Raw genomic sequence first — 23,783 nt, 5'->3', positions numbered from 1 at the left:
TTTAGAGCTCCTTTTAGCAGTTCTTGTGGTGCTGGATTGGTAGTGGCAATTCAGCATTTTTTTTTTGTCTGGAAAAGACTATTTTTCCTTCATTTATGAAGATTAGTTTTGCTGGATACAGAATCCTTGACTGATAATTGTTTTAAGAGGCAGCAGGTAGGGCCCCAATCCCTTCTAGTTTGTAGGTTTCTGCTGAGAAATCTGCTGTTAATCTGATAGGTTTTCCTTTGTAGGTTACCTGCCTCACAGCTCTTAAGATTCTTTCCTTCATCTTAACTTTGGATAACCTGATGTCTATGTGCCTAGGCAATGATCTTTTTGTGTTGATTTTCCCAGGTGTTCTTTGAACTTCTTGTATTTGGATGTCTAGGTCTCTAGAAAGGGTGGGGAAGTTTTCCTCAATTATTCCCCCAAATATGTTTTCCAAACTTTTTAGATTTCTCTTCTTCCTCAGGAACACTGATTATTCTTAGGTTTGGTCATTTAACATAATCCCAGACTTCTTGGGGGCTTTGTTCATATTTTCTTATTCTTTTTTCTTTGTTGCATTGGGTTAATTCAAAAATCTTGTCCTTGAGCTCTGAAGTTCTTTCTCCTGCTTGTTCAATTCTATTGCTGAAACTCTCTAGAGCATTTTACATTTCTATAAGTGCGTCCATTGTTTCCTGAAGTTTTGATTGTTTTTATTTATGCTATCTATTTCACTGAAAATTTCTCCCCTCATTTCTTGTATCATTTTTTTGATTTCCTTAAATTGGGCTTTGCCTTTCCCTGGTGCCTGCTTGATTAGCTTAATAACTGTCCATCTGAATTCTTTTTAGGTAAATTAGGCATTTCACCTTGGTTTGGATCTATTCCTGGTGAGTGAGATTTTTTGGTGGGTGTTAAAGAACCTTGTTTTGTCATAGTACTAGAGTTATTTTCTGGTTCCTTCTCGTTTGGGTAGTCTCTGTCAGAGGGAAGGTCTAGGGCTCAAGGCTGTTGTTCAGCTTCTTTTGTCCCATGAGGTGTTTCCTTGATGTAGTACTCTCCTTTTCCTACAGATGTGGCTTCTTGAGAGCCGAGCTGTAGAGATTGTTATCTCTCTTCTGGATCTATCTACCCAGTAGGTCTAACAGGCTCCGGGCTGGTACTGGGAATTGTCTCCACGGAGTCGGTGAACTGTCTGTGGGTCTCTTAGCTGTGGATACCAGCACCTGCTTTGCTGAAGGTGGCAGGGGGGTGAAATGGACTCTCTGAGGGGGCCTCACTTTTTGTTGTTTAATGCGCTATTTTTGTGCTGATTGACCTTCTGCAGGGAGGTGGCCCTTTCAAGAGAGCATCAGCTGTGGTAGTATGGGGAGGATCAGGCAGTGGGCGGGCCCTAGAACTCCCAAGAGTATATGCCCTTTGTCTTCAGCTACCATGGTGAGTAGGGAAGGACTATCAGATGGGGTCATGGCTAGGGCATGTCTGGGCTTAGGCTCTCCTTGGGTGGGTCTTGTTGCAACTGCTATGGGAGATGGTGGTGCCATTCCCAGGTCAATGGAGTTATATTCCTAGGAGGATTATGGCTGCCTCTGCTTTGTCATGCAGGTTGTCAGGGAAGTGGGGGACAGCCTACAGTCACAGGCCTCACCCAGCTCCCGTGTAACCCAAAAGGCCAGTCTCACTCACTCTGTGCCCCACCCAACAGCACTGAGTCTGTTTCCACGTGGTGGGGCTGAGAACTTGCCCCAGGCTACCAGCCTCCCAGCTGCAAATGCAAATAGGGCTGTCATGCTTCCCTACCTATGGAGTTGGCACACCAGATTCATGCCCTCCCCCAAGTTCTGGCCAGGAGATTTCTTGTTCAGTTGGAATTGTTACAAGGTTCAGCTGGAGGTTTCCTTCTCCCTGTGGCCTCTTCCCAGTGCCTCTGGCAGCCCTACCCAAGGAGCCCTGTGAGGCAAGGCAGAAATAGCTTCCTAGGGGACCCAGAGCGTCCACCGGGCTTTTCCCACTGCTGCTTCTACTCCTGTATTTTGCTTGGCTCTCTAAATTGACTCAGCTCCAGGTAAGATCAGAATCTTCTCCAGTGATATACACCTTCGGGTTCCCCAGTGAGGGTGTGTGTTTAGGGGCAGACAGTCCCCCTTTCCCACTCTCACAGTTTGGGTACTCAGAGTATTTGGAGTATCTCCCAGGTTCCACAGGAGCAATCCACTTCCTTCAGAGGGTCTGTGGGTTCTCTTGGCTTTTCTGATTTATTCCTGCAGTAGTTCTGGAGCAAAAGTTCAGAATGCAAGACTCCGCACGCTGCTCTGTCCATTTGAGTGGGAGGCTAAAACGGTTTTTATTGAATACCTGATTCTAGCTTAGTTTTGATCCCCCTTCCTTTATCCTTTCTCCAGTGTTTGTTTGCCTAGATCTGGTCTCACACTTAGCTCCAAATCAGTTTAACTTCCTGCAGCCTTAGACTGCTTGTTAACAGTGTCTGGCTTTACATTTGCCTCAAGAGTCTTAGAGTTGGAACTGCTGTGTGATGTTAACCTTCCTTAAGGTCCTTCACAGTCTGGCCCCAGTCTGATTTACAAACCTCATCACTTGTACAAATGGTCCCCAACTTGTCATGGTTCAATTTAGAATTTTTTTACTTAATTATGGGTTTACCAGGGTATTAAATGCATTTTTTACTTATAGTATTTACAACTTAGTATGGGTTTATTGGGAGGTAACGCCATCTAAGTCAAGCGGCATCTGTAGTAGGTTGAATGCTGGCCCCCAAAAAGGTATGTCCACATCCTAACTCCCAGAACCTGTGAATGTTACCTCATTTGGAAGAATGTCTTTGTTAATGTAAGTAAGGATCTTGAGATGAGATCATCTTGGATTATCCAGATGGGCCCCAAATCCAATGTCATTTTAAGAGACAGAAGAGAAGACACAGGCAAAAAGGAGAAGACCATGTGAAGTTAGAAATTGGAGTTAGGCAGCCTCAAGCCAAGGAACAGCTGAAGCCATCAGAATGGAAGAGTTCTCCCTTAGAGCCTTCCGAGGGAGCACAGCCTTGCCAACACCCTGATTTTGGACTTCTAGCCTCCAGAATTGTGAGAGAATAAGTTTCTGTTTTAAGTTACCAAATTTTTCATAATTTATTGAACAGATCTAGGAAACTAATACAGATTTTGGACCAAAAAGTTAGGTGCTGCTGTAACAAATACTCCAAAATGTAGAAGTAGCTGTGGAGTTGGGCAGAGGCTAGAAGAATTTTGAGAAGTTTGGTATTAAAAGCCTACACTGCCTTGAGGAGACTGCAGAAATCTGGACATTAAGGGTGATTCTGCTGAGGGCTTAGAAGAGATTAAAGGGCATAGTTGAAAAAACTTCTGTCATTAGAGAGAATACTTATGTCATCCTGAAGAGAATTCCAGTAGAAATATGAACATTGAAGTCTGTTCTGGCCACGGCTCAGAAGGAAATGAGAGACGCTATATTGGAATCTAGAAGAAAGGTAACCCTTGTTATGTAGTGATAGAATACTGGCTGACTTGGTTTCTACAGTTTGTGGAAAACATCTTGAAAGTGGTGAACTTGGATATGAGCTGAGAAGATTTCCAAGCAAAGTGTTAGAAGTGCTGCTTGGTTTCTGCTTGTTGCTTATATTAAAATGAGAGAAAGAGATAAATTTAGAAAGGAACAGGTAGGGAAAAAGGAACCCACACTTGATTTAGGAGGTTCTCAGCCTATCCAGATCGTAAAGTGTGCTACAACTAGGAAACTCAGTGTTAGGAATGGGTGCTCTGGAAAGACAGGAACCTGGCAGGACGACCTTTTGCTGAATGGGTTAAGCATGTGATTCATGGGTCTCCTCAACCATCTCAGCAGAAGCTTGGTATAAAGAAGATGGGGATATCCAGGAAGGATCTGGGGAGGATCTTTGGGTAATGATGTGGCTCTTGGCGAGATATACAATAGTCTTACAAAGTTTTTGGGAATGTATTAGAAACACTGCCATCTTGGGCCAAAAGAGACAGACAAGACAAAACGAAAGAAGGCTGTTGGACTTCTAAAATTCTATAGGCAGGAAATTGACTGATAGAGCTACTTGGCCGTAAAGATTGTGCTGCCCTTTCAAGAAAGAAAGAATAACTCTGCAGACAGAACCATGGCAGGCAGCACAGAGGGTGAAGCATCAGGCCACAGAGAGTTATTCTCAGGCTTTGGAACATAATGGAAATTTGCCCTGCTGGATTTTGAACTTGCCTGCGACCGGTGACCCCTTTATTCCTTCTATTTTTTTCCTTTGAGAATTAGAGCATCCATCCTGTGCCTGTCTCACCATTGCATTTTGGAAACATAACTTGTTTTCTAGTTTCACAGATGGACAGGGGAGAATTTTGCCCCAAGATGGATCATACCCAGAGTTTCACCCATACATGATTTAGATGATAAAATTTGTAAATGGAGTTGATGATACTTACATGAGATTTTGGACTTAGAATTGACGCTGTAATTGGTTGAGTTTTTGGAGGTTGTTGGGGGCTAGAGGGTGGCTTGAATGATGCCCCCAACAAAAAAAAAGGGCAGCTTTTAGAGTCTTTTGCATTAACTCTGCTCAAACCTTGACTTCAGACTTTTGGCCTTAAGAACTCTGAGAGAATAAATTTCTCTTGCTGAATAGGTTAGACCTGTGATTCATGAATCCACTCAACTATCACAGCAGAAGCCCAGTATAAACATGGGGTTATCCAGGAAGTATGTGTAGAGGATCCTTGGGTAATGGTGTAGTAGCACTAGGATAGTAATATATCATTCTATTATAGTCTTCCTCATTGATAATGACTTGTGGGCATACCATATTACTCTGTCTTGCCTGATACTTTCCCATGACAAAATTAATAACTTTCTATTATTCTCTCATAACATTTGGCCAGTATTTCTGTAATAATCCTTATTGTAAGGTATTGTGTATGCTAATCTCTGTTGTTAAAATGTGAGCCTCAGAGACAAAACTGGTTTTTATTCATGTTTATTTTGCCAAGGTACAGTACACAAAAGTTAGGCACTCAATAATGCTAATTCAACAAAAGATACTTTTTTTATAGGAAAAGGTATACTTTAAGCCACCATCAGAATTACCTGTACAATATACCTTACTTGTGGAAACTAGTTTGTCCTTGGAAAATCCAGAGAGGATGCTCAGTGTTATCTCATGTGCCTTATTGTTTTGTTGTAAACAAATCAGAATTGTAGGAGGTCCTTTATTATATACACTAAAATCTTTCTCTCTATACCTTTTATCTACTGATCCTCTCTTTCAGAACCAAATCTGTTTCTGTGTGTGACACATTGAGAGTAGCAGGCCAAAAGCCTGTAGTTTCTTCAACTACTGCACTTCCAAGATTTTATTTTGTATAGTTCGTTATTCTGCTGTCCTTCAATTTGTTTATGTTTCTCTTAAATCAAAATAGTAGGAAAATCAAAGAGGTTGAGAAGAGTAAGTGTGGAAGTGGAAGAATTGAAGAGCATTGAATAGGTTGAAGGAGCTGGGCAGATAGGAACTTAAGGAAAATAATGTGGGAGCAAGTAAGGGAAATTTCTAAGAATAATGCTTTAAATCCAGAAATTGAGCTTCCCAACCAAAATCTGTAAATGTGTTTGTGTATATAGATACATGTATGTGTGTATATATGTATGTGTATATATATGTATGTGTGTGTGTATATACACATGTGCGTGCACACACACACAGGTGTTTTTCAGTTCATCCTGGAAATTTGAGTGCATAACTTGAGTATAGTCCTACATAGGAAGTGAATGAGGTATGTCCCCCGTATCAAGAAATTTATAATAAAATTTGCAGACAAGCGCAGTGGCTCACACCTGTAATCCCAGCACTTTGGGAGGCCGAGGCGGGCAGATCGTGAGGTCAGGAATTTGAGACCAGCCTGGCCAACATGGTGAAACCCTGTCTCTACTAAAAATGCAAAAATTAGCCAGGTGTGGAGGCACATGCCTGTAATCCTAGCTACTCAGGAGTCTGAGGCAGGAGAATTGTTTGAACCAGGGAGGCGGAGGTTGCAGTGAGCTCAGATTGCGCCTGCACTCCAGCCTGGGCGACAGAGCGAGACTCCGTCTTAAAAAAAAACATTGGCTAGAGGTGATTATAGGCTGAAGGGCCTAGCATTTTACAATATGTATACCTTAATTTGTACATCTGAACTGCATTTATTCTACTTGTGTTGATCTTATTGAAAATATTTTTGAAATTCCACTTATAATTGCTGTCAAATTCTTTAGTGCGTATAAAAATACCTTTTATAGAAATAACTTTGGATGGAATTTTTTGAAGAAATATAGTTATTTCGGGCCATATATTTTATAAGGCAAGTGAACAATTGGAAATGCCAGTTTGTTACCTTTAAAATAACTTTGTCCAAAAGAATGAACTGGGCATGGTGGCATGTGCCTGTAGTCTCAGCTACTTGAGTGGCTGCAGTGGGAGGATCGCTTGAGACCTCCCAGGCTCAAGTAAGCCATGTTTGCACTACTGCACTCCAGCCTGTGTGACAAAGGGAGATGCTGTCCTAAACAAACAAACAAAAATGTTGTTCAAAGGTAATATCTTACCTTTTACCAGGTGCGGAACTGGTTTAGATAGTCTCAAGGATGTTTCCTCCTCAGTGATTAATAATGAGTTACCAGCAAATGGCCTCTGAGATTCCAGAAGAGTTCCAAAAGTGCTTAGAGCAGCGGTGTATTGAAGGGATAAGTTTAAGTGAATACTTTCTTTTTCTTCAACTTTTAAGTTCCAGGGTACGTGTACAGGATGTGCAGGTTTGTTACATAGGTAAATGTGTGCCATGGTGGTTTGCCGCACACATCAAACTATCACCTGGGTATGAAGCCCAGCATCCATTAGCTTTCTTCCTGATGCTCTCCGTCCCCTTGCCCCTTTCCAACAGGCCCCAGTGTGTTGTTACCCACTATGTGTCCATGTGTTCTCATCATTCAGCTCCCTCTTGTAAGTGAGAACATGCAGTGTTTGGTTTTCTGTTTCTCCATTAGTTTGCTGAGGATAATGACTTCTAGCTCCATCCATGTTCCTGCAAAGGACATGATCTTATTCATTTTATGGCTGCATAGTATTCCATAGTGTATATATACCACATTTTCTTTATTCAGTGTATCATTGATGGGGATATAGGTTGATTCTACGTCTTTGCTATTGTGAATAGTACTGCAGTGAACATATGTGTGCATGTATATTCATAATATGATTTATATTCCTTTGGGTATATACCCAGTAATGGGATTGCTGGGTCAAATGGTATTTCTGCCTCTAGATCTTTGAGGAATCACAACACTGTCTTTTACAGTGGTTGAACTAATTTACATTCCCAACAACAGTGTAAAGCATTTCTTTTTCTCCACAACCTTGCCAGCATCTGTTGTTTCTTGACTTCTTAATAATCACCATTCTGACTGGTGTGAGATGGTATCTTATTGTGGTTTTGATTTGCATTTCTCTAATGATCAGTGATGTGGAGCTTTTTTTCATGTTTGTTGGCACATGAATGTTTTATTTTGATAAGTGTCTATTCATGTCCTTTGCCTACTTTTTAATGGGGTCGTTTGTTTTTTCTTGTCAATTTATTTTGCATATTGTGGATTTTGCATATTAGACCTTTGTCAGATGGATATATTGCAGAAATTTTCTCCCATTCTGTAGGTTGTCTGTTCACTCTGATGATAGTTTTTGTTGTGCAGAAACTCTTTAGCTTAAATAGATCCCATTTGTCAATTTTTGCTCTTGTTGCAGTTGCTCTTGGCATTTTCATCATGAAATCGTTGCTCATGTCTATGTCCTGAATTGTATTGCTTAGATTTTCTTATAGGGTTTTTATAATTTTAGGTTTTACATTTAAGTCTAATTCATCTTGAGTTAATTTTTGTATAAGGAAGGGGTCCAGTTTCAGTTTTCTGCATATGGCTAGCCAGTTCTCCCAGAACCATTTATTAAATAGGGAATTCTTTTATTGCTTGTTTTTGTCAGGTTTATCAAAGATCAGATGCTTGTAGGTGTGCAGTCTTATTTCTGAGTTCTCTATTCTGTTCCATTGATCCATGTATATGTCCTTGTACCAGTACCATCCTGTATTGGTTACTGTAACCTTGTAGTATAGGTTGAAGTTGGGTAGCATGATGCCTCCAGCTTTGTTCTTTTTGCTTAGGGTTGTCTTGGCTATTTGGGCTCTTTCTCATTTTTTTCTAATTCTGTGAAGATTGTCAATGGTAGTTTTGTTACAGGATAAGGATCCTGTGATAAGGGTTTTTGCTTTGCCAGCCGGAAACCTCTATGGCTGGTAGCACCTTTGCCTGAGTTTTGCTCAGGCCCATTGTGCTTGCTTTGTCCACTCGACCCGGCAGGCTATGCTCAGCTTGTGCTACTGGCCTGGATCCCACGCCGGCCAAGGGCGAGCCAGGTGCAGGGTGGCGGTGAGTGTGTGAGCAAGCACAGGGTCCAGCCACTGCGCACAGCCAGGAATGCCGGCTGCAGTGGGGTGAGCAGCTCTGGGTACTCGCACAGGCGCCCGCTTTGTACAAGACTGTGGCTCAACCAGACATACTGCAGGTGGCTTCCACTGCAGGCACTGTGGAATGCAATGGCACCTGGAAGCTTGGAGATACCAGGAACCAGACAGCCCCAAAGAGAGTGTCACAGCTCTGGCTCAGGGAGCCTGTAGGTCTGGGCTCTGTGAAGGGCTGCAGCTCTTCTCTCCTTTTTGTTGCCTGCAATGTAGTGAGTGGGGTGCGTGTTTCAGCCCTGTTTGTGTTTCAGCCCTGTTTGTGTTTCAGCCCTGTTTGTGTTTCAGCCCTGTTTGTGTTTCAGCCCTGTTTGTGTTTCAGCCCTGTTTGTGTTTCAGCCCTGTTTGTGTTTCAGCCCTGTTTGTGTTTCAGCCCTGTTTGTGTTTCAGCTCTGTTTGTGTTTCAGCTCTGTTTGTGTTTCAGCCCTGTTTGTGTTACAGCTCTTTCAGTCCTGCCATTTGGTGGGTTCCAAGTTCTTGTTGCATGTTCAGAAAGAATGAGGTATGTAGACAACTGGAAGGTAAGCAAGGCAAAGAGGTGCTTTATTGAGAGGCAGTACAACTCTCAGGAGAACTGAAGTTGGTAACTCCTTTCTGCTGTCAGGTCATCCTGATGAGTGCAGTTGTTGCTAGAGAGGAGACCTGGAGTGGGTAGCTCCTTTTCACAGGCAGGTCATTCTGTTGAGTCTGCAGCCCTCAGCAGAGAAGAGAAATGGAGTGGCTAGTTTCTACCTGCAGTCAGGTCGTCCCGATGTCTGGGAGAGGACACCTGGAATGGGTAGCTCCTATCCACAGGCAGGTCATCCCATCATCTGCCTTGAGTTTGGCTGAGTCTGGGGTTTTTATGGGCGTCAGAGGGGAGGAAATGTGTGCTGATTGGTCCTTGGGAGGCCCTGGGTAGGCCCAGAATAAAACATCGTAAATTCTCACTCCAGTCTGTGGAACAGGTAGCCCAGCTCCCAGGCTTCAGGTTGTCCTTAGCTTGAAGATGAGGCTTCACTGGGCACCCATCCCATTTTGCCCATCTGTTCCCTGCCACCATTAACCTGCCATCTACTGTGTCCATGGCACCCAGGCTGTTTGCATCATGGTGCACTTTCAGGCCTGTGCCAAGCTGCCCCCAGACCCATCTTGGCCTCCCTCCCATGCCCATTGGTGCCCAAATTCTGGAGGGGGGTGAGGTGGTAGGGGGCTGGCATGTCAGCACTACCCCAAACACATGTACACCCAGCTGGGTTGTGACAGCTTCTGGGCTCAGGTGCAACTTTGTTCCACAATTGGAGCAGGGGTCGGGAGCAGGGAGAGGCCAGGCAGCAGGAGCAGGCACTTTTGAGCCTGTGGTGTACAGGGGGCTTTTCAGACCCCTGAGAGTGCAGGGATGCCTGGGTCCACAGCTGCAGGTGGGTGGTTGCAGCTGCACCCAGGGAGTGCGGGGCTCCCACTCAGCCAACTCGGTAGGAGGCGTGGGCTCCTACCTGCCTCCAGTCCCCAAGAGCACAGGGATGTCCAGGTCTGGACAGCCATGCCTGAGAAGTGCGGGCCCTCCACCCTGCCAACTCAGAAGGGGATGGGACTTTCACCTGTTCCCTGCTCCCACCAGCTCCATGGAATACACATCCCTGGCCATGTCTCCCTTGCTGCAGCTGGCGTTTTTGCAGCAGCCACTCTAGACGGGTCACTGCTGCCATCAGTTTAACGAGAATAGCATTGAATCTATAAATTACTTTGGGCAGTATGGCCATTTTCACAAAATCGATTCTTCTATCCATGAGCATGGAATGTTTTTCCATTTGTGTCGTCTCTGATTTCCTTGAGCAGTGGTTTGTAGTTCTCCTTGAAGAGGTACTTCACTTCCCTTGTTAGCTGGAACACTTTCTTAAGGCGATCACTTAGAAGGATCAGACTTAGGTAGATGTACAGATTTTGGTACTTGGAACTAGTCTTTTACCTATGGTTGCACAGTATATGAGCATGTCTGCAACTGTTTGGTCAAATCAGTTAAGCCTTTCTCCCTACTTAAGGTATTGTACCATCTCTGTCTTTTTCAGTTCATTGTCCTATTTAGTGTTTTCCATTGTTTCCTCTGCTTTTAGCTTTCCTGTTTTTTCTTTTTCAAGTCATTGATTTGGTGCCATTAATAGCAAGAGTTGATTTGAAGTTACTTATTCTAAATTCCTAGAAGTTACTTATTACTCTAAATTCCTGTGCTTGTTGTTTTTATGTTGATGAATTAATCAGTCTTTCTCACTTCCTTTTTCCTTTTTAGTGGCCATGTCAGACTCATAAGAATTAGTTAATCTGTATGCGTTGTGGATGTCCTTAATACTTTCCTTTTATTTTAAGCATTAGTTTAAGTTTACTAAGGCTAGAGAGGAAGATAAGGTGGGCAATAACAGACAATCAGCACCATCTGTTGGTGGCTGTTTTGTTTCTAGCTTAAATAGTTCACCCTATTTGTTTTAGCTCTCTAGTGTTTTGATCTGTGCAGAACTAAATCTTTCGTTTATTTCATTATTTCTAAAAGGTTTTAAATGGCTTTGGCCATTTTTTCTTATAGACCATGGAAATTTCATTGGGCTGTATGGCCAAAGACATTGTGCAATACACTGATTTCCTATCTTTAAAATTAAGATCTTTTCTGTTTTAAAAAATAAAAAAGATTTTCTACACAATTAAGTAAAGGCAATAGATAATATAACTTCTGTAAAATATTTATAGAACCAATTTTTGTTTATGTAAAACAGGTGGTCTTTTTTTTTCTACTTTTTACCTTTATATAATGTTCTCTCTTAATTATCATTCTTGTATTTCTCAGTGGCATTTAACGTGGCAAGATAGAATAACTGTCAGTGTTTTAGTTGTTGCTAAGAACAAGGAAAAGCCAGAAGTAATTTCTCATGAAGCCTTTTCCTGACATGAGTATATGTTTATAGTTGAGAATGATATCTCAGGTAAGAATTATCAGTGTATATTTTTTCCAGTGTTATAGTAAATGGAAATTAGTAGTTTGACATTAATTTTTAGGGGTTTTTGTTTTTGCTATAGATATAATTTGGTTCTTGAGTATAGTTTATAGTATCTAAACCATTTTAAATTCCGTCTACTAACTGATTACTTCTATTTTTTAATAGTGAATTTATGGCAGAAGAAAGTAATGAAAAATTTTGGCAGTTTTTGGAAACTGTGCAAGAATTAGCAATTTATAAGCAAACAGGTAGGTGATGTGTAAAATTTAACTTGTAAGATTTGTATTTATGTACACATATGTAATGTTGATTATTTTTTAATGGTAATGCTTAAGTGTGAATACTTCACTGGGTTAGTAAATCTAACATTAAATTTGAAAATATGTTTTAATAGATACCATTCTAAGCATCTGTTTCCAAAAATAAGGTTTTAATACTTTATTATAAGATACCTCTTATAATTAGTCATGTTTGGGTATTGCATTCTCATCAAGAATAAATCAGAATTGTTAGCTGGACATGGTGGTGTGCATCTGTAGTAGCAGCTACTTCGAAGGCCCAAGGCCAGTGAATTGCTTGAGCCCAGGAGTCAGAGACTAGCCTGGGCAGTATAGCAAGACCCTGTTTCTAAAAAAGAAAAATAATAAAATAAATTGGCCAGGTGTGGTGGTTCACACCTGTAATCCCAGCATTTTGTGAGGCTGAGGCGGAGGATCACTTGAGCCCAGGAGTTTGAGCTGTGTTCGTACCACTGCACTCCAACCTGAGTGACAGAGAGAGACCTTGTCTCCCCCCGCAAAAAATTGTTAAGATACAGTTTTCTTTTTACCTAGAATTCTTTGAAATAATAGTTTTGTGTCTAGTAATAGCACATTTTTTTTCTTTTTTAAAAGAAGACTTAATTTGTTTTTAGAATAGTTATAAGTTCATAGTAAAATTGGACAGAAAGTACAGATTTCCCATATGCCCCCTTCCCCTACACATGAATAGCCTCCCTTGTTACCAGCATCCCTCACTAGTGTGGTACATGAATATCTGTTGATGAACCTATCTTGACAGATCCTTATTACCCAAGGTCCATAGTTTGCATTAGGGTTCACTCTTGTTATTATACATTCTATGAGTTTGGACAAATGTATACTGACATGTATATTGTGTTTTGATTGGCAGAATACTTTGACTCTTAACCCATTAAAGAAACTTTTAATACCCTCAAAAAGTCAGGTAATTAATATGCTCTCATTTCACTATCTGTAAAATAGTAATTTCTGTTTTTATGTGTATACGAGAATTTATACCTATATATACACATATATCTTCCTCAGAATTAAAAAGTGTTTATTGTTTTTCTTAGGGTAGGTCAGTAGATTAAAGATATTGAAATGAGATTTTAACAGCAGAGGCTAAGGGGTTAATTATTGTAAAGAAAGTTTTATTATTTTCCTGTCTCTGCAGGAACTAGAATAGATGACATGAATTTGGAATTCCTTAAGAGTAAAATCTTGAGCCATTTAGATTTAGAGAGATCTTACTGTTGGTGATTAAAATAGTTTATTATTTTGTTCCTGAGTGTAAATGTAAGATAAACTGTAGTTTCAGATGTTTTAAAAGCTCATTTACTGAAGCCTGTTTGGCTCAGGCAGCCTTGAAGTTCAGTGATTTTGTGATTTCACAAAGTAGATTTTAAAAATAAAAAGATCAGACATGCTTTTAATAACATTTTAAACTGAAATATTTCCAAAAGCAAATAATTTTTCCTTTCAAAATTTTTTCCTGAAAAAATTATTTATATATAAGAAATGCTGGTGGTACTTTAGATGATGGGAATATAAAGATGAATAAATGTGATCTACATCCTCAGGACTTCATGATATAGTGAAGGAGACAGCAAAACAGTGATGTACACTATTAGGTGATAAGAGCTTTAATTGGGGTGTGCATAACATGAAAACACATAAAAGAGGAACCTAGTCAGTGTTCCAGCGAGAGCAAGACAGCATTTTCAGTGGTAAATGCTGGAGCTGAGTTTGAATGATGAGATTTAGTCAGGTAGTAGGGAGCACAAAACAAGTAGAAGAGACCAGGATGGAATGTGTGGAGGAACTCTCACCTAAAATCCTCAATATATCTGTCCCATATATGTTGTTCTCAGTACATGCTTTTTGGCCTTATTCAGCACTATTTTTTATTGGAGAAGCAATCCTAAAAATTACTCCTGTAAATTTCAAATTCATTTTAAGTTACTTATATCAGCATATTTTATACCTAAATGAAATGATATACCTGGACAATCTGGTGGCAGATCATTAACAAGTTGGAATATAAGCTCAGGAGTACCTAAACTCTACATCAAGCGTATAGTGAAAGAGGTATTTCAGGTGTTTTCAGGGTTGAACCTAAATTGTATTAAAGTAAGAATTACTGATGGGGCACAGTGGCTCACACCTGTAATCCCAGCACTTTGGAAGGCTGAGGTGGGCAGATCGCTTGAGGCCAGGAGTTCGAGATCAGCCAGGCCAACACTGTGAAACCCCGTCTCTACTGAAAATACAAAAATTAGCTGGGCGTGGTGGTGTGGGCCTGTAATCCAGCTACTTGGGAGGCTGAGGCACAAGACTTACTTGAACCCTGGAGGTGTAGGCTGCAGTGAGCCGAGATCACACCTCTGGACTGCAGCCTGGGCAACAGAGTGAAACTGACTCAAAAAAAAAAATTTACTAACACTTAAAATATAATTCTGTTGGCTTTATTTATAATGGCAGAGTCTAATGCATGTGGTGATATTATTGCTGACCTTGTTAAGTGTGGAAAAGAATGGTACAAATGAGAAATATATTAATGAACAGATTTTACTGAATTTGTTTTCAAGACATCTTAAACATTTAATAATCCTCTGTTACTTGTAATAATTTAGGTTGTTGAATCTCCATGAGACCTTCTAAATACTCTTTACTAAATAATAAGTCTTGGTGATCCACCTGCCTAAAAAAATTGTAAATAATGAACATTTAACTTTTTGAATTCAAGTACTAGTTTTATACCATTTAATGCAATCACTTTATATTATATTCTAGCAAATTAAGACTTTTTAAGCATTGAGTTGCCTGTTTAAAAAAATTTATGTGGTTCTGCCAGACTTATGTATTTATTGATGCTTCAAGATTCAAGTGGCATATTAGTTAACCTACGTAGTTTTGTGAGGTGAGAAATGTCATCCAATATTTATCTGATTTCAAAATCCCTGTTTATTTTTACTTCTTCACATGCTGCTCAGCATATAACAATGTCATTTTCAAAGTCCTTGAAATAAAACTGCTTTTGTATTTTATTAATGGAAGAAATTTTCAAAAAATGTTAAGACTTTCTAACGTAGTTACTTTTACCCAAGAACCAGATTTGGGGGAAGAATGTAATTGGAGTTTGGATGTGCCACATTTGAAATGCGTGTGAAATATAAAAATAGAAGTGTATCGATAAGCTGATATCTGAGTAGAGATCTAGATTAAAAAAAAATTCTAGGATAAAGGGTAGGATTTCAGAGTGATCAACATGAAAAATGGTAATTTAAGTTACAGGGAGAAGGTACAGAATGAGAGTAAAATAGTGCCCAATGGCAGAACCCTGAGAACAGCAATGTTTAAGGGAATCTGATAAGAAGAACAGAGCACAATAGAGACTAAGGAAGAGTACCTGTAGTGGTAGCTGAAATCCTGTAAAAGTATATGAGATCATGAAAACCAGGAGAATATTAAGTTGTAAGTGATTGATGTTATCAAATACTGCACCTACTACTTTTAACAATAGAGAAATTATTAGTGCCTTTGGTGAGAACCATTTCACTGGTATAGTAATCAAGACTTCAGTAAGTTAAGATGTGAGTAGAGCTTTATATATCTCTTCGTTATTTGGTAATCTAATTTCTGAGGTTCTTGTCAAATTGTCACAATCAGCAAATAACCCAGTCTCCAACCACCCCCAAAATGTCCCCTTCCTGTAGAGCTACGTGTTGTTAAATATTTTAAGACCTTTGACTATGAAGGGAATAAGATGAGTCAGTAGCTGGCTGTGGAAGCTGCTGTTTATTTTTTTTTTTAATGAGAATGGTTTTTGAATATTAGGTACCAGTAGTCAAAAATTGAGTAAAAACTGAGGTTAAAGATAAAGACAGAGAATATTGAAGGGGTATTTTTAGTTGGTGAGCATGGATTTAGTTATTTAACAAATCAGCCAACATAGCCCAATGCATCCATTTCATAATAGAGATGATCTTGCTCGTTATATCTAATTTATAAAAGTTTACTTTCTATAAACTCCTGAATCCTACATTCACTACTACATAAGGGGAAACCTTGATGGTGACCTTGACAAAATTTGATATCTGTTGTCAGGCACTACTCACATTTCTTTTCTCTGCTTTCATGGTTGACCAATCCTTTGACTGATGTAGTCATATTTTAGATGTTATTACATTAATTTTTATTTTCTTGCTGTCCTTGTAAGTATAATGTATTTTTAAGAATATTTTAAAAAATAATATTTATTTTCTATTTTGTTTTTACTGTTGAACGCGAATCTTATTTGCATTACTTTTTGATTCTTGGAGGAAAACTCACCATTTCTCCCAAGTTCTGAGAAATCATCTATAGTTTGTTAAAGAAGTAAGAGTGAAAGAGCCAATGCTTATTCTCATATGTCAACTGTTTAAAGTTGCTGGATTAGGAAAATATGGTTTAGAATGAAGAAACTTATTTATAATATCTATTAAATATTAAAGAAATTTGTTGAATGCCTATTTTGTGTGCCAGGTATAGAAATGTACAGTTGAAAAACTATGATAGAAAAGATGCTTTCCTTCATGGTTTAATAAGAGGCACCAAAATTAAACAATTATACAAATACTTTTAAATGACTTTTTTTGTGAATTGATCTAGAGATGGTATAGAGCTCACAAGCAGACTTGATGCTGCAATTTCTCCAATTATTTCTTGGTTATATAAAGTTTGCTTTCTGGTTGATGCCTCATGAATAACTCTTGGAGAAATAGCCCTCGAGTTCTTCACGTACTTAATTGTTCATATGTGAATTCTAAACTTCTGATTTTTAACTTTAGAGCCCCAGAGGTTTTTTGTATTTTTGTTTTTTATTTAAACTAGAGAATGTCCCAATGCTGATCATTCTGTGTCTTTTTTTGTTTTAGGGATGTAAGTTCATTACTCTTTTTAATTCTGGAAGATTTTCTTGAATTATAGTTTTCTTTAATTATTCTGTTCCATTTACTTGATTTTTCTGCCTTAGGGTCTACAAATATACACATATTAATCTACTTTGCCTGACTTCTGTGTTTGTCATTTACTCTCAAGTCATTTTTCCCATCTCTCCTTTTTATTTGTTTCACTTTTATCACTTTTCCTCTGTGTATTCTGTTTCTCCTACTCTGTTTTCCATAGTGTCTGTTTACTCTTGTGCTCCTTCTAATTTAGTCTGTGTTTTCTAGTATTATTTTCTTTCTAGTTCTTATTTGTATTCTTTCACAAAACTTCTCATATCTCCCTCTTTTTTTGGTCATCTCATTTCTGAGCTTTTTGTCAAGAGCTGTGAAGGGGCTGGAATTTTTACCCTGTTTGCAAGCTAAAAACTCTTGCCACAGTTTCAGGAATCAGATGGACAACATAAGACTTTTGGATCAGAGCTGAAAGACTTTATAACTGACCAGAGGAAATCTCCTGAGTGATTCATAGCTTCTTTATATCAGCCAGGACGTATTGAACTAAACTTTGAGACTTTTTATTGTCATCTTTGAAAGGATCTAATATTGGCAAGATGGACTATAGGAGGAATTTAGTCCTAAGATGCCACTAAGACATTGTTTGGGAGATATTTTTGAACTTATTTCCCTTGGCCTATAACCCTTTCTTCTTCTTCTCTTCATTAATAGGCAGCAAAATTAAGATGACTCATTACCTGATTGACTGTACAGTTTTGTCAGAATGTCCATTGTTACTTCTCAAGCTCTCTCCTCAAATGCGATTAATTGGACCATAGGACTGGGCCTTTTATTCTCCAGAAATCCACGTATCTTGTCAGCATTCCATTTTGTTGTCAGATCTGTCAAGTACTGTGAAGGGTCTGAGATGTTACCCTATTTGCAAAGATGACAGATTAGTTTCATGGATGCTGACAGAAGACCTGAGACCCCTGATTCAGAGACAGAAGGCTTTATTACATATAACAAAAGCAATAACCACAGTGTCCACATATTTGCACTGGTTTCCTGAGCCTCAGTTCCCAGAGGACAACTTGGAGGGCCAGGTAACACCTGTATCGTGAATGGGTTGTGGTAAAGAGAGGAACTGAGGGTCAAGGGCCCAGCACTTTTGGAGCAAATAGTAAACATTGTCACAATCAGCAAACAACCCAGTCTCCCAACTAACCCCAAAATGTCTCCTTCCGGTCAGAACATCCTTTTCCTCCTCTCGGAAAGAGAGTATCTGGTGTTGCAATCTGCTTTAATCACATTCTTCTTGTTATCCCTTTCACATCAGATATCCACAGGGAACTGCTCTTCATCTGCCCCAGCTCTGTTCTTTTGTGGGAGAAATGTCTGTCACTTGATAACCCAGTGCCAGGACGTAGAGGAGAATACATTATCGGAGAATGTCTAGAGGCCAGCCTCTGTGGATGCCTGTACCGAATGGACTCCAGAGCTGCCCTATTAGTACCTTACCATCTCTGCCTGGCCCTGGAATGCATTACAGTTTTCTGACACAATGCAGTCAGTGATTATACCCGGAGAAGAGTAGAGAAAGGAAAGCGGCACAGATAGAAAGTTCTTCCCACCCCTGCTTATCCCCGTTAGTGCCACCAGGTCTTCTTCAGCTCTAGGCTGCACTTTTCTGCCTTCTCCCATTCAGGTGATCTCTGTCTCCCCAGGGGTGTTGGAGAATTTTAAATTAAATTCTAGGATCCCTCCTTCTCCTTTGTGTCTTTGAGATCTTTGAATAGGGTTTATAGTAGGCAACTTGCAGCTCAGGTTAGTTCGTTCAAGTTCCAGACAAGATGACATTTACTTTCGAAGACCTGGTTCAAATTTTGTCTCCTAAAAGTATTCTGGATACACTAATTATACTTGGCTATCGGCACTAAATCTCAGTAGAATTTATTCATACAGGTACTTTAAAATTCATTAACAATCATATTCTATAACTTTTCTGCTGTTCTTAATTTCTACCTTGTAGGTAGGACTTATATCTTATCCTTGTAACATAACCCCACAACTTTGGAGTAAGTTGGTCTGAAATGCTGGTGTTTCCAAATAGATTTTAATGGCAAGATTATTTTCACCTGGTCTCATGTTGATTACTTGGACATTACTGGAAGATCCAAAATGAAGTTGATTATAGAACTGAGCTCTTGGTTTTTCCATTTTTCTCTAGCATTATCCGTAACCAAACTTTAGTTATGATTATATGACATTAAGTTAGCTTTGCAGTGGAAGATGTGCCAATGTGTAGTGTATAAAATACTAACATTATTTTCTTTTGACTTCTTTTTATAGAATCAGATTATTCTTATTACAACTTAATCCTGAAGAAAGCTGGACAGTTTCTAGACAATTTACACATCAACCTCTTAAAGTTCGCTTTCTCTATAAGGGCATACTCCCCAGCTATTCAGATGTTTCAGCAGGTGTGTAAAAATATCCAAACTGTATTAGACAAAGAGGCATGCTAGCAATGTACATAGAGCTCTTTAATATGAACATCTTGAGTTCAAAATGATCTACAAGTTTATAGTTGGTTCCATAGCCTATCATTGATTATATTATTATTGTTATAATGTAATTGAATATATTCTGTAATTTTTAGTTATTTGGGATAAGGAAATTATGGGGACAAATCATTGAAATGAAGTATCATAAAATTTTAATAGAATTTTTTCAATAACTTTGAAGCATGCCTTTCCTAGGATAAAGTTGATTTTATTAAAATATTCTTAGATTCTGCATACATATAGATGTTTTTCACTTTAATTGGAGCAATAACTTAATAGTAGTTGATGAGTTATTTTAATCAAAGTAATGTGTGAGGGTTTTAAAATTGTATTGTAATTATCAACTACTGTAGCTAAATATAATCTTTGAAATCTTAGATTGCAGCTGATGAACCACCACCAGATGGTTGTAATGCATTTGTGGTTATCCATAAGAAGCACACCTGTAAAATTAATGAGATTAAAAAGCTGCTGAAGAAAGCTGCTTCAAGGTAAATTAATAATAGCCTATAATGAAAGAAGTGGTTATAAAGAGGACAGTTCAATAGCAGAAACTTCTTATAATAAAAAAAATTTAATATTCTAAGACATCGTATATTCAAGAATGTGATTTGTATTGAAAACCTTAATATATCTGAGAATGTTTTGTCTTGATTAGCTTTTGGTTTTAGCATATAAATTGTGCTAAAATAACATAAAATATATGAAATGTTTCATATAAGCATAACTTGTTTTTTGAAATAAACATGCAAAACTATGAATGTATTTGGTTTAGATCTCTTTAAATATAAACTGAATATATATCTGGGGAATAACAAAGTAATCAAAACAATAGATGCGGTTGCTTCCTATATATAAAACTTTTTTTTTTTTTCTTTTTTGAAAGTAATTAAAAAATGTCAAATCAGAAGTAAATTATTAATTTATTAGTGATTTTTTAGAGTAATGCTACCAGTATATTTTTATTGCCTGATTATACTTTAAAAAGTAATAAAGTAGTTTCATTAATTTTGAAAGAGCTCTATTAAACAGTAATATATATTTATGCATATTAATACTTCTCACTTGTTAAACCGTTTCTAACATTTTCTTATACTTGTATTGATTTTAATATACAAAAGGCTTCTATTTTTATGTAGCCGAATTTTCCTGTGAATGTGACTTCTATATTGTTTTTATACTAACGGTTTTTCCCGAACCTGATTGGAAGATTTTACTAATTCTTTCTGTAGCTTTCTTAAAGTTTTTCCTTTTATTTTGCACTAAACTTTTAATCTATCTGTAATTTATTTTCATCAAAAGGTAGAATCCAACCAATTGACTAGCTTTCCTCAGGTAACTAGTCAATTGTATTCATTATATTTATATTACGGTCTATTTCGTAGCTCTTTGTTCTGCTCCATTATGTATTTCTTATAGTAGTGCCATACTGTTTTAATATTTATTGCTTTATTATCTAGTTTCTGACAGGAGGATTTCTTCTTCATTGTGGCTCTTTTTCCTCCAGAATGCCTTAGCTCCTTGTGTTTGTTGATGTTTTTAAGTTAACATTGGAATCCTTTTCCTCCCCAAGCTCCCGTTCCCCAAAAGCCTTGTTAGAATTATGTTAAAAGTATTGGTTAATTTAAGAAAAATTTACATCTGTGTTGTATCGAATCTCTTATCAGATAACATGGTATGTTTCTCTGTTCATACCTGCTTTTAAAACTTGAAGGCAGAAATAATTGCTTTATTTTATCAATTATTTTTTCATCTATTGAGATGGATACAAGGTTTTTCTCATTGGACATACTAATGTATTACAAAATACTTTGAAATATACCTTCTTTTCAGTTCTGAGGAAAACTACTGATTATTAATGGTGTGAGATTATCTTAATTTGCTTTTGAATTAGATTGCTTTCATTTTGTTTTCATGTTTCTGTTTTAATAAATGAATAACTGTACATGTATTGAAATTATTTGACATCTTTAATTTTTATCGGTCATTGTACTTTCATATAGTGACTTAGGCAACCATGTTATTCTTATTCTGAATGAGTTAATATAGGAATTATCTATTGCTTTACGGCATTATTAGACTCGCTATAAAATTGTTAACACTAGTGTATATTTTTTCCTTTCCTAGTGCATCTTTTAAAGGAAATTTTGTAATGTTAAAAATGTATTGTCATTGATTTCTGATGTCAAATTTTATAATTATAGAAACTAATGTACCTTGAAGATTACAAAAGAAATTAACATCAAACTATTAGGAAAGTCAATCTGCCACGGGCCCTGTGAGTCCTTGCATGTTCTTTCTTGGTCTGACCAGCAAAAAATGCCAGGTCCTGACCACTCTTTACCTGGGCCATTTCTCAGGGTTATGTTTGCAATGAGCACCCTTGAGGAATGAGGTAATGAGGTAATGTTTGCCTTTGGAATTGGGGGCAGGGAGCAAGCATGTCTTATTGCTTACTATAAAACAGTGCTTCCCCAAGCCCAGTGTTCCTTAATGGAAACATATGCCAACTCTGTAGGATCCATCTAAGTCCATATTTTGTCACCCCCCGTGGGACTTTGGGGGCAAGCATAATAAGGCTTATACTGCTTGCTCTATGTCATGAGCAATAAAGTCGTTTGTCTTTGACCCAGGAGTCTTGTGTCTTCTATCAGAACCCATGAAAGAATAAAAGGCTAACTTATTAGTTTGTAAGTCAGGTAAAAGCATACCTTAGATTTTTACAGTTCTTGATAGTTTTGGAGACTGTCATGGGTGGGATGTTGACTGACACATAGCTTCTGGAAGAGGAAGTTCCTAAGGGCCCATGGGTCAAGAAGAAAAAGGGTCAACACTTAACATTTCTTCCCACTGCCCGCCTCTTTCTCCCTGTGCTCTTGGTGGGTGATAGCAGTCTCCTGATTGTGTTGTAGTCCAATACATGTTCCTTGATCTGTGCTCCTAAGGAAAAGGCACTCAAATTTGTCTGATTTAATGGATTATTGTTTTGGCTCTGATTATATAACTGGTATTGGTATTTTACATGCTTACACTGTGAATGCTGTCAATGTTTGTGAAGCCCAGAGGGAAACTCTCATTCAGAGACTACCACACATAGACACTCCCAGGTGGTCCAGCAGAAACAAAGAATCAATCCCAGGAGAAGAAAGGACAATCACAACTTTATATAGACTTCATAGCTGCTGGACCACCCAGAGAGACTGTTCCCAAGTACAATAGTGCCACCTGCCTGACTCAGCCACTTAGTACACACCCCTTTTTAAAATGAGCAGTTCTTAAGCTGCTACTAAGCTCTTGTTGAAACTGAATGCCTGACCCATGGAGGCCTTGTGACTCTACCATATGACATTTACATTATCACGTAGTTCAACTAGGAGTCAGTGTCTGGCGAGGTGAAAGGGACCCAACAAGCCTCTCTGCTCAAATGGAAGTTATATATTCAAAAGCACGGCTTCTTGGCCCTAGCATGATACCAGGTATATGTGAAAAAGTGGCAACTACTCTTTTGGGAGTGAACCTATTTCACTACCTGAAGTAAGGTCACTGGCTCAAAAGGGCCCTCAGTTCACAGTGGTTTCCGTAAATGCCTGGGCCAGGCTGCTGGTATGTTTAACTAAGTTAACAGCTGGTGGGATCTTTGGACTGCCTCTGCTACCATTCCACCAGGCATAAGCCTTGTAAAACCAAAAGCCGAAGTGGTCACTCTACTCAGTGGGCAGAACTCAAGGCCGTCATCCTCTCCCTGAACAAAATCTGACCGCTTGATGAAATATAATACATTTATACTGACTCTTGTGCTGTTGCCAATGGCCTACCTGTCTGATCTGCCACTTGGAAGACTACAGATGGGCAGATTAAAAATAGCACTCCTTGGGGCTTGCACACTGCAAAAGTAATTTGCACTTGCCCATCTGACAGTCTGGTGTACTCCTATAGATGTACATATTATAAACCCATTCCCTGATAAGTGTGAATAGAGACAAGCTGACTATGCCAAGACTGTGTGAGGCCCTGACTGCTCTTTACCATGGCCTTTTCTCGGGGTGTTTTCAGTAAGTGACTTTGAGGGGTAAGTTAATATTTCCCCCGGGACAAAGGACAGCTTACTTACTGCTTGTTATTAAATGATGGGTTTCCCACACTCAGTGTTTGTTAGATGTGATCCATACCCACTGCCTGTGTAGAGTTCCTGTGGGTCCATCTTCTCCCTATGGGATGTGGGGCCATGGGGAACCCATGTAAACATACTAATGCTCATGTTGCTTGCTGTGCCACAAGTATCAAGTTCTTTGTTTCTGACTCAGAAGTTTCTGTCTGTTGCCATAATCCATGAAACAGTGAAAAGCTAACTTACTGGCTTGTAAGTAGGGTAAAACAGTTCTGCAGCCTTACAGAAACATTCTCCCCGCCTCTCTCTGTATACAGGGTAAAGTTAATAATTTTTTTTTTTCCTTTTGTGAACTTTAGGCATATACTCTTGGGTTTGTGACCTCTTATC

At 38.7% G+C, this 23,783-nt stretch overlaps 1 protein-coding gene across 4 annotated transcripts in view; it reads left to right on the top strand.

Annotated features, from left to right (window-relative positions):
• UGGT2 (UDP-glucose glycoprotein glucosyltransferase 2) overlaps positions 1–23,783 on the top strand; it is a 228,616-nt gene that overhangs the window by 5,068 nt on the left and 199,765 nt on the right. For all 4 annotated transcript variants that reach the window (XR_005243747.2, XM_038007821.2, XM_007960706.3 and 1 more), the window contains exons 2-4: positions 11,681–11,763; positions 19,071–19,201; positions 19,664–19,776. Coding sequence is in view for 3 of the 4 variants with exons in the window: in XM_038007821.2 (XP_037863749.2) it covers positions 11,681–11,763; positions 19,071–19,201; positions 19,664–19,776 (327 nt within the window). In the remaining variant the exon portion in view is untranslated. The remainder of the gene's footprint in view (positions 1–11,680; positions 11,764–19,070; positions 19,202–19,663; positions 19,777–23,783) is intronic.

This window comes from Chlorocebus sabaeus, chromosome 3, assembly GCF_047675955.1.
Source record: "Chlorocebus sabaeus isolate Y175 chromosome 3, mChlSab1.0.hap1, whole genome shotgun sequence".
Taxonomy (NCBI): Eukaryota; Metazoa; Chordata; class Mammalia; order Primates; family Cercopithecidae; genus Chlorocebus; species Chlorocebus sabaeus.
The sequence above is the reverse complement of the archived record's forward strand: the minus strand, read 5'-3'. Positions and strand labels throughout refer to the sequence as shown.